This window comes from Hemitrygon akajei, chromosome 1 (assembly GCF_048418815.1).
Source record: "Hemitrygon akajei chromosome 1, sHemAka1.3, whole genome shotgun sequence".
NCBI classification, from domain to species: Eukaryota; Metazoa; Chordata; class Chondrichthyes; order Myliobatiformes; family Dasyatidae; genus Hemitrygon; species Hemitrygon akajei.
This window is the reverse complement of record NC_133124.1, coordinates 68,314,210-68,328,832: the sequence shown is the minus strand read 5'-3', so window position 1 is coordinate 68,328,832 and position 14,623 is coordinate 68,314,210. Positions and strand designations below refer to the sequence as shown.

At 40.8% G+C, this 14,623-nt stretch overlaps 1 protein-coding gene across 1 annotated transcript in view; it reads left to right on the top strand.

Annotated features, from left to right (window-relative positions):
* The window catches only part of sspo (SCO-spondin), a 288,864-nt gene that overhangs the window by 231,177 nt on the left and 43,064 nt on the right, over positions 1-14,623 (top strand). Inside the window, exons 88-92 of the mRNA XM_073052198.1 lie at positions 2,410-2,568; positions 9,509-9,642; positions 10,908-11,047; positions 11,380-11,426; positions 13,889-14,161. Coding sequence (XP_072908299.1) covers positions 2,410-2,568; positions 9,509-9,642; positions 10,908-11,047; positions 11,380-11,426; positions 13,889-14,161 — 753 coding nt within the window. The remainder of the gene's footprint in view (positions 1-2,409; positions 2,569-9,508; positions 9,643-10,907; positions 11,048-11,379; positions 11,427-13,888; positions 14,162-14,623) is intronic.

Genomic DNA, 14,623 nt, shown 5'->3' with positions numbered 1-14,623 from the left:
GAGCTTTAGAAAGACATTAGGATAGATAAGTCCTCATGGCTGTATGAGATACACCCTAGGTTACTATGGGAAGTGAGGTAAGAGATTGCAGCGCATCTTCATGCAGGACATTAGAGTCCTGGGAGACCCAGTCTCTCGCAGGGAACTACATCTGTGTGAAGTGCATCCGGCTGCAGCTCCTTGAAGACCACTTTGGGGATCTGGAGCAGCAGCTGGATGACCTTTGGCTTGTATGGGAGAGTGAGGAGATCATCGAATGGAGTTACAGGAAGTAGTCATCCCTAAGTTGCAGAAGCCAGGTAGCTGGGTGACTGTCAGGAAAACAACAGTTAGCGCAGAGAACCCCTGTAGCCATTCCCCTTAATAATAAATATGCCATTTTGGATATCGTGTGGGGGATGACCTCCCAGGGCAGTGCCATAGAGATCAGGTTACTGGCACTGAGCATGGGTCCGTGCTGCAAAAGGGAAGGAGGGAGAAGAAGGGAGCAGTAGTGACTGGGGACTCAATAGTCAGAGGAACAGACAGGAGATTCTGTGGAAGTGAATGGGAAACCTGGATGGTATGTTGCCTCCCAGGTGCCAGGGTCAGGGGCATCTTGGATCGTGTCCACAGCATTTTGGAAGTGGAGGGGGAGCAACTGGATGTTTTGGTACATATTGGTACCAATGACATAGGAAGGAAAAGCAAAGGGGTCCTGACGAGAGAATTTAGAGAGCTAGGCAGAAAGCTGAGAAGCAGCACCTCCAGGGTAGTGATTTCTGGATTGCTACCTGTGCCACATGCTAGTGAGGGTAGAAACAGGATGATTTGGCAGATAAATGTGTGGTTGAGAAGCTGGTGCAGAGGGCAGAGTTTCAGGTTCTTGGATCATTGGGATCTTTTCTGGGGGAGGTATGACCTGTTCAAAAGTGACCGGTTGCACCTAAATGTACTTAAGTCACCCAGAGCAGATAAACTGCACCCTAGGGTTCTGAAAGCGGTAGTGATTGTGGAGACGTTAGTAATGATCTTTCAAGAATCATTGGACTCTGGCATGGTTCCGGAGGACTGGAAAATTGGAAGTGATACTCCACTCTTTAAGAAAAGAGGGAGGCAGCAGAAAGGAAATTATGGATTGGTTAGCCTGACATCAGTGATAGGGAAGATGTTGGAGTCATTATTAAGGATGAGGTTATGGGGTACTTGGTCAAGTGTCTTATGGGGAAATGATGAGCAAGCTAGGGCTTTTCTCTTTGGAGCAAAGGAGGGTGAGGTGTGACTTGACAGAGATGTATGAGATGATAAGAGGCATAGAGAGAATAGCTAGCATCTTTTTCCCAGAATGGCAACGGCTGATAGCACAGTTCATCCCTTTAAGGTGATTGGAGGAAAGCACAGGAGAGATGTCAGAGGCAGAGTTTTCACACGGAGTTGTTGGTGACTGGAACGTACTGCTGGGATGGTGGTAAAGGTTGATTCATTTGAGACATTCTAGAGACTATTAGATAGACACATGGATGAAAGAAAAATGGTGGGTTATCAGCTGTATAGGAGTGAAGGGTTAGGATGATTTTGAAGTAGACTAAAACCTTGGCACAACATTGTGAGCCAAACTGTGCTGTGCTGTTCTATGTTCGATGTACTGTACTGATCCATGCTCTGAGTTCATCACCCCTATCTCTAATATTCTAGTATTACAATAAACCAGTCTGTCCCAACATGTGTATTATCTTGCTTCTGCCTGTGCTTCCTTACAGACTTACAGGTCATGACATCCACCTTCCTTTCAATCTCCCTGATGCTCTGGTTCCATTCCCCCTGCCAAACCAGTTTAACCCCTCCTTACACCACCCTCTCCACAAGTAGCAAAAGTGAACCACCCGACCAAGACATTGGTTCTCCCCAGTTAAGGTACGCCCTGCTTCTCTTGTAGAGGTTCCAGTGATCCAAGAACCTGAATCCCTGGCTAGCATGCGGCATCAGGAGTAATCCAGAGGTTTCTGTCTTTCAGCCTCTTAATCCCTTCACTCTCTACACATGACTCCTTTCTCCTTTCTACGTCTGCCATTGGTGCTAATGTATATTTGCGTACTGTCTTTGTCTCCCCATCTATCTGTCAGTGTGTTCCTCAGGTTCTGTCTCCCTGTTTCTTTGTGTCTACCTCTTGGGCCATCTCTTAGTGTCAGATTTGTCTAACTGAGTGGGAAACTTGTCTCCCTGTTTGCATGTGTCTCTGGAACAGTTGGTACAGTTTTCCATGTTGCTGCATATCCCTCTACATCTGTCTGCCCATGTTCCTATCTGTGCATCCTTCTGGGATTATGTCCTCACCTGTCAGCCTTCATCTCTCTGAGGATGTCCATTTGGGATTTTCTTGCCATCCACATGTGTATATTCACATTCTCTGATGAATTTCTTTCTTTACAGTTGACTGTAAACTGGGCTTATGGACTGAATGGACAATGTGTTCATGTACTTCTCCTGTGCAACACCGATATCGCATCGTCCACAAGCCCTTGTATGGGGGGAGAGCCTGCAGAGGGCGAGAGAAGATGTCCCGAGTGTGTCACCAACTGGAGTGTGCAGGTGAGGAGGGGGACTGTGGCACTGGTTTCTCACTTGCCGTGGTAATGAGTAGATGAACGGAACTGGAGTGAAGCAGACTGTGAGGTTAGTGGGAAGTCAGTAACAGGCAGTGATGGGTTGAGAATGGAACTATGATGCTACCTTGCAATTATACCCACTCAGGGAGGAAGCTTTGGCAGTAAACCCTGAAGGGAAAAATCCAGAGCTGGAGTCCCTAAGTCAGTCCTACATTGAGTTCAATGCTGACTGGCAGCTCCTGCGACTCTGCTGGTGCCAAACTGTATCGGTCTTTGCCATCCCTTTGGGTTCATCAGATGTCTGGAGAGGGGGAGCTTGCTACATGGACAACAGCTTGCTCTCCATATTCTACAGCCCGGGTTTGCGTGTCTAGATAGCTAGGACGGAATATCCATGGTCCACCTGACCTATGGAGGCTTCACTTACTCAGCAGAAGGTTGTTTATTGAACTGAGGTCAGTGACTAGTGGTAAGTTCAAGGTATTGGTGCTGGGCTCATTGTCGACCACTACTTGGATCAGTGATTTGGATGATAAAGTACAAGGCATAGCTGGTAAGTTTATAGATGATTTTGAAATATGTTGTATCATAGATGGCTAAGTCAATCAACAATTACATGGAGATTTTGATCAACTGGCTAAGTGTGCCAAAGAATGGCAAATGGTGTTCATTCTTTCTTTCTTTTTAAATCTTTTTATTAATTTTAAGAAAAACATAAGTGAAATATGAATACAAAACATTTGAGAGTACATAATTAATAGTTTAAATAGACAATCAGATATATAATAATCAATATATAAGGCCTCCCAAACTCATAGTATTAATGTAAAAGAATCAAAAAAGAGAAGAAAAAAAACCCCAAAAGAAAAACTAAAAGAAAACTTTTAAAAAAAACTAACTAACATGGGCAATTGCATAATGTTAAATACATACAGTAGTGCCGATAACTCCGAACCTCCATCCAAATAATTAAGGATAATAACAGTAAGGTTTAGGATCAGACCATTTAACTCATATGAAAATGTTGAATAAATGGTCTCCAAGTTTCCTCAAATTTAACTGAAGAATCAAAAACCACACTTCTAATTTCTTCTAAACTCAAACAAGAAATGGTTTGAGAAAACCACTGAAATACAGTTGGAGGGTTAATTTCTTTCCAATTCAGTAAAATAGATCTTCTAGCCATTAATGTAACAAATGCAATCATTCGTTGAGATGAAGCGGATAGACGATTATTATCTATCATTGGTAAACCGAAAATTGCAGTAAAAGGATGCGGTTGGAAATTGATAATTAAAACTCTTGAAATAATATTAAAAATATCTTTCCAATAATTTTGTAAACAAGGACAAGACCAGAACATATGAGTCAATGAAGCAACATCAGAATGACATCTGTCACAGGTTGAATTAACATAAGAATAAAATCGAGCAAGTTTATCTTTAGACATGTGAGCTCTATGTACAACCTTAAATTGTATTAGGGCATGTTTAGCACAAATAGAGGACGAATTTACCAATGATAAAATTTTTTCCCATTGCTCAGTAGATATAGGACAATGCAATTCTTCTTGCCATTCCTTAATTTTTTCTGATACATCTGGCTGTACACTCATAATCATATTATAAATGATAGCTACTAAATCCTTTTGACAAGGATTGAGGGCTAAAATTTCTTTCTGTAATGTCCAATGGACATTCTTTCGAAAAAGACTTTAATTCATTATACAAAAAATTTCTGACTTGCAAATATCTAAAAAAAAAATGGGTTTTAGGTAAATTATATTTATTAGATAGCTGTTCAAAGGACATAATGTTATCATCCAAAAACAGATCACGAAAACATGTTATACTTTTTGTTTTCCATAAAAGAAAAGCTTGATCTATAGATGAAGGCCGAAAGAAGTAGTTAGATATTATAGGACATGACAGCATAAACTTATTCAAGCCAAAAAATTTACGAAATTGAAACCAAATTCGTAATGTATACTTGACTATGGGATTAGTTACCGGTATCTGTTTATTCATTTTGAATAACGAAAAAGGAAGTGAAGATCCTAAGATTGAAATCAGTGAAAAATCTTGCACAGATTTACATTCCAAATTTACCCATTGTGGGCAAGCAGCTGTAGTCGATTCTTGTGTCCAGAATATTAAATACCATATATTAACTGCCCAATAGTAAAATCTTAAGTTTGGTAGAGCCAAGCCGCCCTCCTTCTTAGGCTTCTGTAAATATTTTTTGCCTAGTCTAGGATTTTTGTTCTGCCACAAATAAGATATTTTAGAGTCAACCATATCAAAAAAAGATTTCGGAATAAAAATTGGTAATGCTTGAAATAAATATAAAAATTTAGGTAGTATCATCATTTTAATAGCATTAACTCTGCCTACCAATGACAAAGATAGTGGAGACCACCTAATAGCAAGTTGCTTAATTTGGTCAATTAAAGGTAGAAAATTAATTTTAAATAAATCTTTATGTTTTTTAGTAATTTTAATACCTAAATAAGTAAAATAATCTGTAACAATTCTATATGGTACATGATTATAAATTGGAACATGCATATTTAATGGAAATAGTTCACTCTTATTAAAATTCAATTTATAACCAGAAAAGTTCCTAAATTGAGCGAGCAAAGAAGAAATAGCAGGAATAGATCTTTCAGGGTCAGATATATATAATAACAAATCATCCGCATATAATGATACCTTATACGTCATCTCCCCACGGGTAATACCAAGAATATTGGGTGATTCATGAATAGCTATAGCCAAGGGTTCTAAAGCAATGTCAAATAGTAGAGGACTTAAAGGACAACCTTGCCTTGTACCACGAAATAGCTGAAAAAAAGGGGATCTTTGATTATTGGTAAAAACCGAAGCTAAGGGTTTATGGTATATTAATTTAATCCATGATATAAATTTTGAACTAAAATTAAAATGTTGCATTGTATTAAATAAATATGGCCATTCGACTCTATCAAATGCTTTTTCGGCATCTAAAGAAATGACACATTCTGGTATTTTAGATGAAGAGGTATAAATAATATTAATTAATTTTCTAATGTTAAAAGATGAATAGCGATTTTTAATAAATCCAGTCTGATCTTCAGAAATAATTCGAGGTAATATATTTTCTCATCTAATAGCCAAAATTTTACTAAAAATCTTAAAATCCGTATTCAACAAGGATATAGGCCGATAGGATGCACATTCAGTAGGGTCTTTATCTTTTTTAAGAATTAAAGAAATAGAAGCTTCATAAAAAGATTGTGGTAATTTGCCTATACTTAATGCATCTTTAAAAATTTTACAAAGCCAAGGAGAAAGTATGGAAGAAAAAGATTTAAAAAATTCTGTAGAGAAACCATCTGGACCAGAAGCTTTACCCGAATTCATTGAAAAAATAGCCTTTTCTATTTCAGACTCCGTAATAGGTGTATCCAAAAATACACTATCCTCAACAGTTACTTTTGGAATATTCAATTTCCTTAAAAATTCATTTATTATAGAAGAGTCCTTAGTACATTCTGATTGATATAAGGAATTATAAAAATCTTGAAAGGCTTTATTTATCTCTTTGTGATCGATCGTCAAAGTACCATCTTGTTTACGAATCCTAGTAATCTGTCGTTTATCCGAAACAATTTTCAATTGGTTAGCTAGTAATTTACCAGACTTATCTCCATATATATAGAATTGGGCTTTTGATTTAATTAACTGACTTTCAATCGAGGAGGATAATAATAAGCTATGCTCCATTTGAAGTTCCACTCTTCCTTTATAAAGTTCTTTGCTAGGGGTCATTGAATAAATCTTGTCAATTGCTTTGATTTTATCAACTAGTGTTAATATTTTAGAATTAGTTCGTTTCCTAACTCCATCAGAATATGAAATAATCTGTCCACGAATATATGCCTTAAAAGTATCCCATAAAGTTCCACTAGAGATCTCTGCTGTAGAATTTGTTGAGAAAAACAAATCAATTTGCTGTTTAATAAACTTAACAAAGTCAGAATCCTGCAATGAAACAGGATTGAACCTCCAACCTTTAGCATTAATATATGAATCCGTCATCTTAATAGATAACTTCAAAGGTGGATGATCAGATATGGTAATAGAGTCATATTTACAATCCATAACATCTGTAAGTAAATGGTGATCAATAAAAAAGTAATCAATTCTTGAGTAGTTATGATAAACATGGGAAAAGTATGAAAACTCTTTGTCATTAGGGTGTAAAAAACACCAAATTTCACAAATAGCTGAATCAATCATAAAAGAGTTAATGAGAGAAGCCGATTTATTCGGAAGAGTTTGGGTGGGCTTGGATCTATCCATCAAAGGGTTTAAACAACAGTTAAAATCCCCACCCATTATCAATCTATATTGATTCAAATTAGGAAAGGATGTAAATAAACATTTAAAAAATTCAGGACAATCAGTATTTGGAGCATAAACATTAACTAAAACAACTTTTTGATTAAAAAGTAGACCAGTAATAAGCAAAAATCTACCTTGCGGATCTGAAATTATTTCATGATGTATAAAAGAAGTTGATGAATCTATAAAAATGGAAACACCTCTTACTTTGGCTTGTGAATTTGAGTGATACTGTTGGCCCTTCCAAAACCTAAACAACCGTTGACTATCCACCTTCCTTACATGAGTCTCTTGTACAAAAATAACATTGGCATTCATTCTATGGAATACTTTGAATGTTTTTTTCCGTTTGATCGGATGATTTAAACCATTAGTATTCCAAGAAACAAAGTTAATAGTCCTATCTATATTGACAATATTTATTACAGTTAACACATAAGTTTGAAAAAAAAGTGAACTCATGAACCCGGAAGAAGGAAGTAAGTTCAAGGAGAAACCGGAAGTCACGGCACTGCGACCATTTTTGTAGTTTCATATAAGCCCATGAAATAAAACTAAGCAGAAAGCAAGCAAAAAGAAAAGAAAAAAGAAAAATCCCCCTCCCTCCACCCTCAAAACCCCAGGAAAAAAGCCAAAAAGAGGCAAGCAGGCAATCTAACACTAAAATTACCCCCGTGTCTCAAGACGGCAACTCAGACACAACAAAGTTTAAAAAAAATACAAACAACCCACATTATAAGAGAGGGTTGGTGTAACAAAAGTTAAAATATAAAATTAGTATTATAAATGTGTATAAACAAAAGGGTTAAAAAAGAATTAAAACGATAAAACCCATAAATGACTAATACTGGATTGGTATTTTAAATGAAAGTTTAAAACTTTCAAACATGTCAAAACGGATATGACGTTCCAAGCACTAAAGTCTGTCGGGAAGAAGAAACGACATTTTATTTTTTTTAAAAATCTTAACATTTAAATGTTAAGAATATAAAAAAGCGTATATCAGCTTAAAAAGAAAAACAAAAAGGAAAAAAAAACCCTAATAAGTTATTTTCAACGCTAATAGATTAATAATATGGAAAAATAATAAAGTCAAAAAGAGCTTTAACCGTATATAAAAAATACATGTAAGCCATACCCAAAAAAAACCAAACATCATTCTGTGACAGATCCAAATCTATAGACTAAATTACATTAGTCAACCCGATAGAATGTCATTGTTCCAGAAAACTTTGAGCATCCGCTGGAGATTTAAACAGCCGAAAAGTTCCGTCATCAAGAGTGACTCTCAAGTATGCTGGAAATAACAATGCTTGCTTGCAGCCTTTCTGGTGAAATTTCGACATAACCGATCTAAAAGCCATTCTTGCCCTTAAGGCTTCAGGGCTATAATCTTCCAGAATGCGAAATTTAAACTCTTGAAAGCTGATCATACCCTTTTTCCGAGCCGCCCGAATCAAACGCTCTTTGGTATGAGGGGTGTTCATTCAAATAAAAGTGAAGTGTTGCGTTTTGGAAAATCAAATCAAGGTGGAACTTTCTCAGTAAACAGTTGGGAACTGGAGAGTGTTGTAGAACAGAGGGAACTAGGAATACAAATATATGGCTCCCTAAAAGTAGCATCACAGGTAGACAGGGTGGCGAAGAATCCATTTGACACACTGTCCTTCAACAGACAGTTAGGATGTCATGTTGCAGTTATACAAGACATTGGAGAAGCCACAGCTAGAGTAGTGTGTACAGTTTTGGTTACTCTGTTGTACAATAAATATCATTAAGCTGGAAAGGGTGCTAAGAAGATATTGCCAGGACTGAGGGACTGGATTATAGGAAGAGTCTAGATAGGATGGGACTTGTGTTTATTGGATCCTAGGAGACCTTATAGTGCTCTATGGACTCAGGAGGGGCATGAATAGGGTAAATGTACACAGTAGTTTTCCCAGGAAGAGCAAATCAAAAACAAGAGAACATAGATTTAACATGAGAGGGGAAAAATTTAAAAATAACCTGAGGCACAACTTTGTTACTCAGAGGGTGGACAGTACATGGAATAAGCTGCTAGAGGAAGTGTTTGAGGCAGGTACAATAACAGCATTTTAAAAACATTTGATCAAGTACAAGGATAGGAAAGATTTAGAAGCAAAACGTAGCAAATGGGTGAAGTCCAGATCAGTATGGAAGAAGGGCCTGTTTCTGTTCTGTATAACTTCATGTAAATAAACCAGTTCCTTCTAGAGAAAAACATCATCTAAATTTATCTTGAAGTCTTTTGATATGAACTGATATTAAGAGGGGACAGTTTTAATATGACAATTACTATTCATACCCTTTACTACACCCAGTTGTTTTCTTCCTCACCCACCACCAGACTTGCCATCCTCACAGGTCAATCTCTGTATCTCCCTTTTTCTCTTGCTTCCTTCCCCTGTCCCTCCCTCTCTTCCTCATCCCCCTCTTCTCTCGATCTCATCCATCTTCCTGTTTCCATTCAGCAATTCCCAGTTTTTTCTCTGTTTTTGACGCAGTTTCTTTTCACAGACGCTGAGTGCGAAAGTCCATTTGAACACCGAATGTGTGGGTCAGGCTGTGGTGGCCACTGCTCTGACCTGGGCCAGAAACAGGAATGTGATGTCACTGGGACAAAGTGTATCGCAGGATGTTACTGTCCAGAGGTAGGTTGATATCAGCAAACAATGTGCCATCGTACTTCTCTTCCCATTGTTTTTTCCTTTCTTTTCTTTGCCTATTTCAAGAATTATTGAGATGAGAAAGCAATCAGACATTGATTGGGGGATTGGGCCCTAGAACTAATGCATAGCAATGAAGTACCATCTGAACTGCTGCTGAGTACCGTGTGTGACCAGAATGCACCCTGAGTTTTGTTCCCAGTGTGCATCATGCACAAGGATTATTGGATTTGTTGTATCCCTCTCTCCCAGCCACATTGACATTGGCCAAGCACTGAATTACCACTAGTTGTGTAAAAATTGCCTTCAGGGATTTAATAAATGACAAACCTCTGACAATGACAATTTGTCTTTACTATAGAACCTTTAAAGTAACCAATGATATCCTTCCTTCCTATCTACCCCTCAGTGCTGTGAGCTGAGCCCTACTTACTCCTGACCAACTGCAGGTCAGCCAGGCCTGATGAGCCATCACTTCTGGGACTGGGCAGACCACCCTTCCCCAACTCCAGCCTCTGTCTCAGTTGTCCAGCGGGTGATGTCTGTTGGAAAAAGAGGACGTCACCTTTCCCCATCCGTCAGTACTAGTGCTCCCCAGGGTTGTGTGCTCAGTCCCCTGTGACTGTGTGAACAAGTACAGCACCAACTCGTCAATGAGCTGATGGTTCCATTGTTACTGGCCGAATAAACAACAGTGATGAAATGGACTATAAGAAAGATGTCACAAACCTTGTCTCATAGGGAAGAACAACAAGCTAGCCCTTAACATCAGCAAGACTATAAAAGTAATAGATGTGGGTTCAATTGCAACATCTAAGAGAAGTTTGGATTGCTGCAAGCCTGAAAGGGGCGGGAAGGCTAAGGACTGGGTGCAGGTCAATGGAACTAGGCAGAATAACATTTTGGCATGGACTAGATGGGCTGAATGGCCTGTTTCAGAGCTGTATTGCTCTATGATTCTATTGCTCTAGATTCCAGCAGCTGAAGTCTCTTGTACATCAGTACTTTCTAATCACTGTATTAAAAACTTATGTTTAAGGACACCTTGATCTCTTTGAATATAAATATTACCTAATCTTTTATCAATAAAGGCGTTGCTCTGACTAGTGCACCACAGCAAACAACTTGGCAGATATATCATTGAGTGGGAAAATGCAATGTTCTCATCATTGATCCAGCTTCTCTGTATCCCCTTTACAACCTGGTACAGACTCGCAGCTTTAGGTCATTTTGCTTTTTTTCTCCCTCAGGGTCTCTGGGAACAAGATGGCAAATGCGTTGCGTCCTCTGAGTGCGAGTGTATTCACCTTCAGCAATCAGACAGGAATAAAGCCCCACTGCCCACACGTGTGAAACCTGGTGCTAGCTTTCGAATTGGCTGCAATTCTTGGTAGGGCTCACCAATTAAACTCATTTTCTCAGCTCACAATAGTGAAGTTTGTTGCATAATTGATGTTAATCTGAGTCTATGTTGACATGTTGTCAACCTTGTAAACGTGCTGTGCTGCTGCTGTCAAAAGCTAACAGTCATGGTATTACCATGACAATAAACTTAGAGCCGACTTGAACTGCTGCTGCTCACAGTTTAATCTAGTTCAGGACTTGATGTAGTTTAAATGTTAATGAGAATAAATATGCATCTCTGTAGATTTTGATTGTTCATCAATAGATGGAATGTTGATTAATCATGGGGTCAGAACTGAAATTGTTCATTTCCCACAGTGTCTGCACAAACGGTTTGATCCAATGCACCAATCACAGCTGCAAAGGTAAGGTCCCAGACTCCACCCCACAACAGCCAGCCTTGCCGCTCAGATTCAGCACATGACCTGCGAGTGAGTGAGTGGTCTGAGAGAGGTGAGTGGGTGGTCTGAGAGAGGTGAGTGAGTGGTCTGAGAGAGGTGAGTGAGTGGTCTGAGAGAGGTGAGTGGGTGGTCTGAGAGAGGTGAGTGGGTGGTCTGAGAGAGGTGAGTGAGTGGTCTGAGAGAGGTGAGTGAGTGGTCTGAGAGAGGTGAGTGGGTGGTCTGAGAGAGGTGAGTGGGTGGTCTGAGAGAGGTGAGTGAGTGGTCTGAGAGAGGTGAGTGAGTGGTCTGAGAGAGGTGAGTGGGTGGTCTGAGAGAGGTGAGTGAGTGGTCTGAGAGAGGTGAGTGGGTGGTCAGAGAGAGGTGAGTGGGTGGTCTGAGAGAGGTGAGTGAGTGGTCTGAGAGAGGTGAGTGGGTGGTCTGAGAGAGGTGAGTGAGTGGTCTGAGAGAGGTGAGTGGGTGGTCTGAGAGAGGTGAGTGAGTGGTCTGAGAGAGGTGAGTGGGTGGTCAGAGAGGTGAGTGAGTGGTCTGAGAGAGGTGAGTGGGTGGTCTGAGAGAGGTGAGTGGGTGGTCAGAGAGGTGAGTGAGTGGTCTGAGAGAGGTGAGTGGGTGGTCAGAGAGGTGAGTGAGTGGTCTGAGAGAGGTGAGTGAGTGGTCTGAGAGAGGTGAGTGGGTGGTCTGAGAGAGGTGAGTGGGTGGTCTGAGAGAGGTGAGTGAGTGGTCAGAGAGGTGAGTGAGTGGTCAGAGAGAGGTGAGTGGGTGGTCTGAGAGAGGTGAGTGAGTGGTCTGAGAGAGGTGAGTGAGTGGTCAGAGAGGTGAGTGGGTGGTCTGAGAGAGGTGAGTGAGTGGTCTGAGAGAGGTGAGTGAGTGGTCTGAGAGAGGTGAGTGGGTGGTCTGAGAGAGGTGAGTGAGTGGTCAGAGAGGTGAGTGGGTGGTCTGAGAGAGGTGAGTGAGTGGTCTGAGAGAGGTGAGTGGGTGGTCAGAGAGTTGAGTGGGTGGTCAGAGAGGTGAGTGGGTGGTCTGAGAGAGGTGAGTGAGTGGGTGGTCTGAGAGAGGTGAGTGGGTGGTCTGAGAGAGGTGAGTGGGTGGTCTGAGAGAGGTGAGTGAGTGGTCTGAGAGAGGTGAGTGAGTGGTCTGAGAGAGGTGAGTGAGTGGTCTGAGAGAGGTGAGTGGGTGGTCTGAGAGAGGTGAGTGGGTGGTCTGAGAGAGGTGAGTGGGTGGTCTGAGAGAGGTGAGTGAGTGGTCTGAGAGAGGTGAGTGAGTGGTCTGAGAGAGGTGAGTGGGTGGTCTGAGAGAGGTGAGTGAGTGGTCTGAGAGAGGTGAGTGGGTGGTCTGAGAGAGGTGAGTGGGTGGTCTGAGAGAGGTGAGTGGGTGGTCTGAGAGAGGTGAGTGGGTGGTCAGGAAGGGGCCATTGAGGGAGAGTGCTGACTGAAAGAATGAATAAACTTAGTGAGAGGATGACCTCAGTGTTGAGTCAGTAAGTGGTCAATGGGGCTGAGTGGTGTTTGCGAGGTCTGTAAGCGAGTGGTCAGCAGGAGTGAATGACCAGTCAGTAAAATGGACTGGGTGAGCACTGAGAAGTCAATGAGAAGTTAGACCAGAAGACCTTATGAGGAGAAGGCTGGGAGTGGGGCTGAAGAGGGAAATAGAAGGGATCAGTCATGATTGAATGGTGGAGCAGACTCGATGAGCCAGTGGTCTAAATGAGAAACTGAGTGATGATTGAGTGAATGGCTGAATGGTCAGTGAGTGAATGTTGTGATTGAGCTGTGAGAGTGTCAGTGAGATCAATGATTGGACAACTGGTCATTGAATGAGACTATATATGGATGGGTTCTCATTTGAAGATCTCATTTGAAGATTATATGTATAATTTCGGTTATAACTGAGCAGTGGAAGAACATTTGCTACTCTCCAGGACACCAGCTGTTGCTAATGAGATGCAAAAAGCTTTGTCAAGGCCCCAGCAATTTTATCTCCTCTCTCAAGATGAAGAAAATGGCAGGTTCTGGAAATCTGACAGAAAACCCTGGCTTTATTCCAACAAAAGGTTTCTTGTTCCTTGGAGCAGTAAGTGAGGATGTGCTTAAGTGAATGGTCAGTGTAGGAATGAATGATGTGAATCAAGCTAAGATTGGGAAGGTGTCAGGGATTGAATGATCAGTGAGAGAGGCCATTAGGCAAATAGTGTGTGACTGAGATTGTGACGTGGTCATTGAGTGAACGATTAGTGTGAGAACTGGACTGGGCAGGTGGCCAATGAGTGAGGTAAGGAATGAGGACTGCAAGGAGAATTCGAGTGAATGACTGAGAAGCTGTGTGAGTGCTTAGTGAATAAGTGGTCAGGCAGTGAGGTTGGATGCTTCTGAGCACTCAGTGAATAGGACTGCCCCTTGTTAATCATTGTTCATCTTGCTGTCATTATTCAGGTCAAGCTGAGCTTAGTGAGTGGTCACACTGGACAGGTTGCTTCTCCTGCATCCCTCGGACAGTCCTGAATGAATCCTCAGTCACTGCTTTACACAAACACCAGCTCAACACTCTAAACCTCACCCTGCTCTCTGCTGTGGACCAGTACTTAGTGAGTGAAGAACGGTACCGAGTATGTGTGGCATTGGATTCGGGACAGCCTGTAACTGAGAACCTATGCGGAGAGCATCTGGTGGAAAATCGGACATGTGCAAACCTTACAATCTGTAGTGGTAAATATCCATTTGCTCCAATATTATAAAATTCACTTTCCAATCATTAAGTATTGATTTCTGGTATGTTTTCCAACATGATTATGTTCTCCCTGAAAAATACAAAAGACCCAATATTTTTATTCTGGTACTATTAATTATATCGTGTCTGAGGGCTGTTAAATGCTAGAGGTAATGTCCTGCAAAGCAGTGCTCCAAAAGAGCTCGATGCAGAAGTCACTTACTGTGCTTCTCCAAAATTCTCAGGTAACAGGAGCTCCAGCAGATCAAAAGCAACAAATAGACCCCAGCCAACTCCTCGCCAATAGTTAGCTGGAAGAAAAATAGTGATATGTAGGGAGATTGCAGAAAGCTGTAAGAATAATAATGTTTTGATAGTAGGGGATTTTAACATTCAAATTTTGATTGGGACTGCCATAGTATTAAGGACTTTGATGGTGAGGAATTTAATTGTGCTCGGGG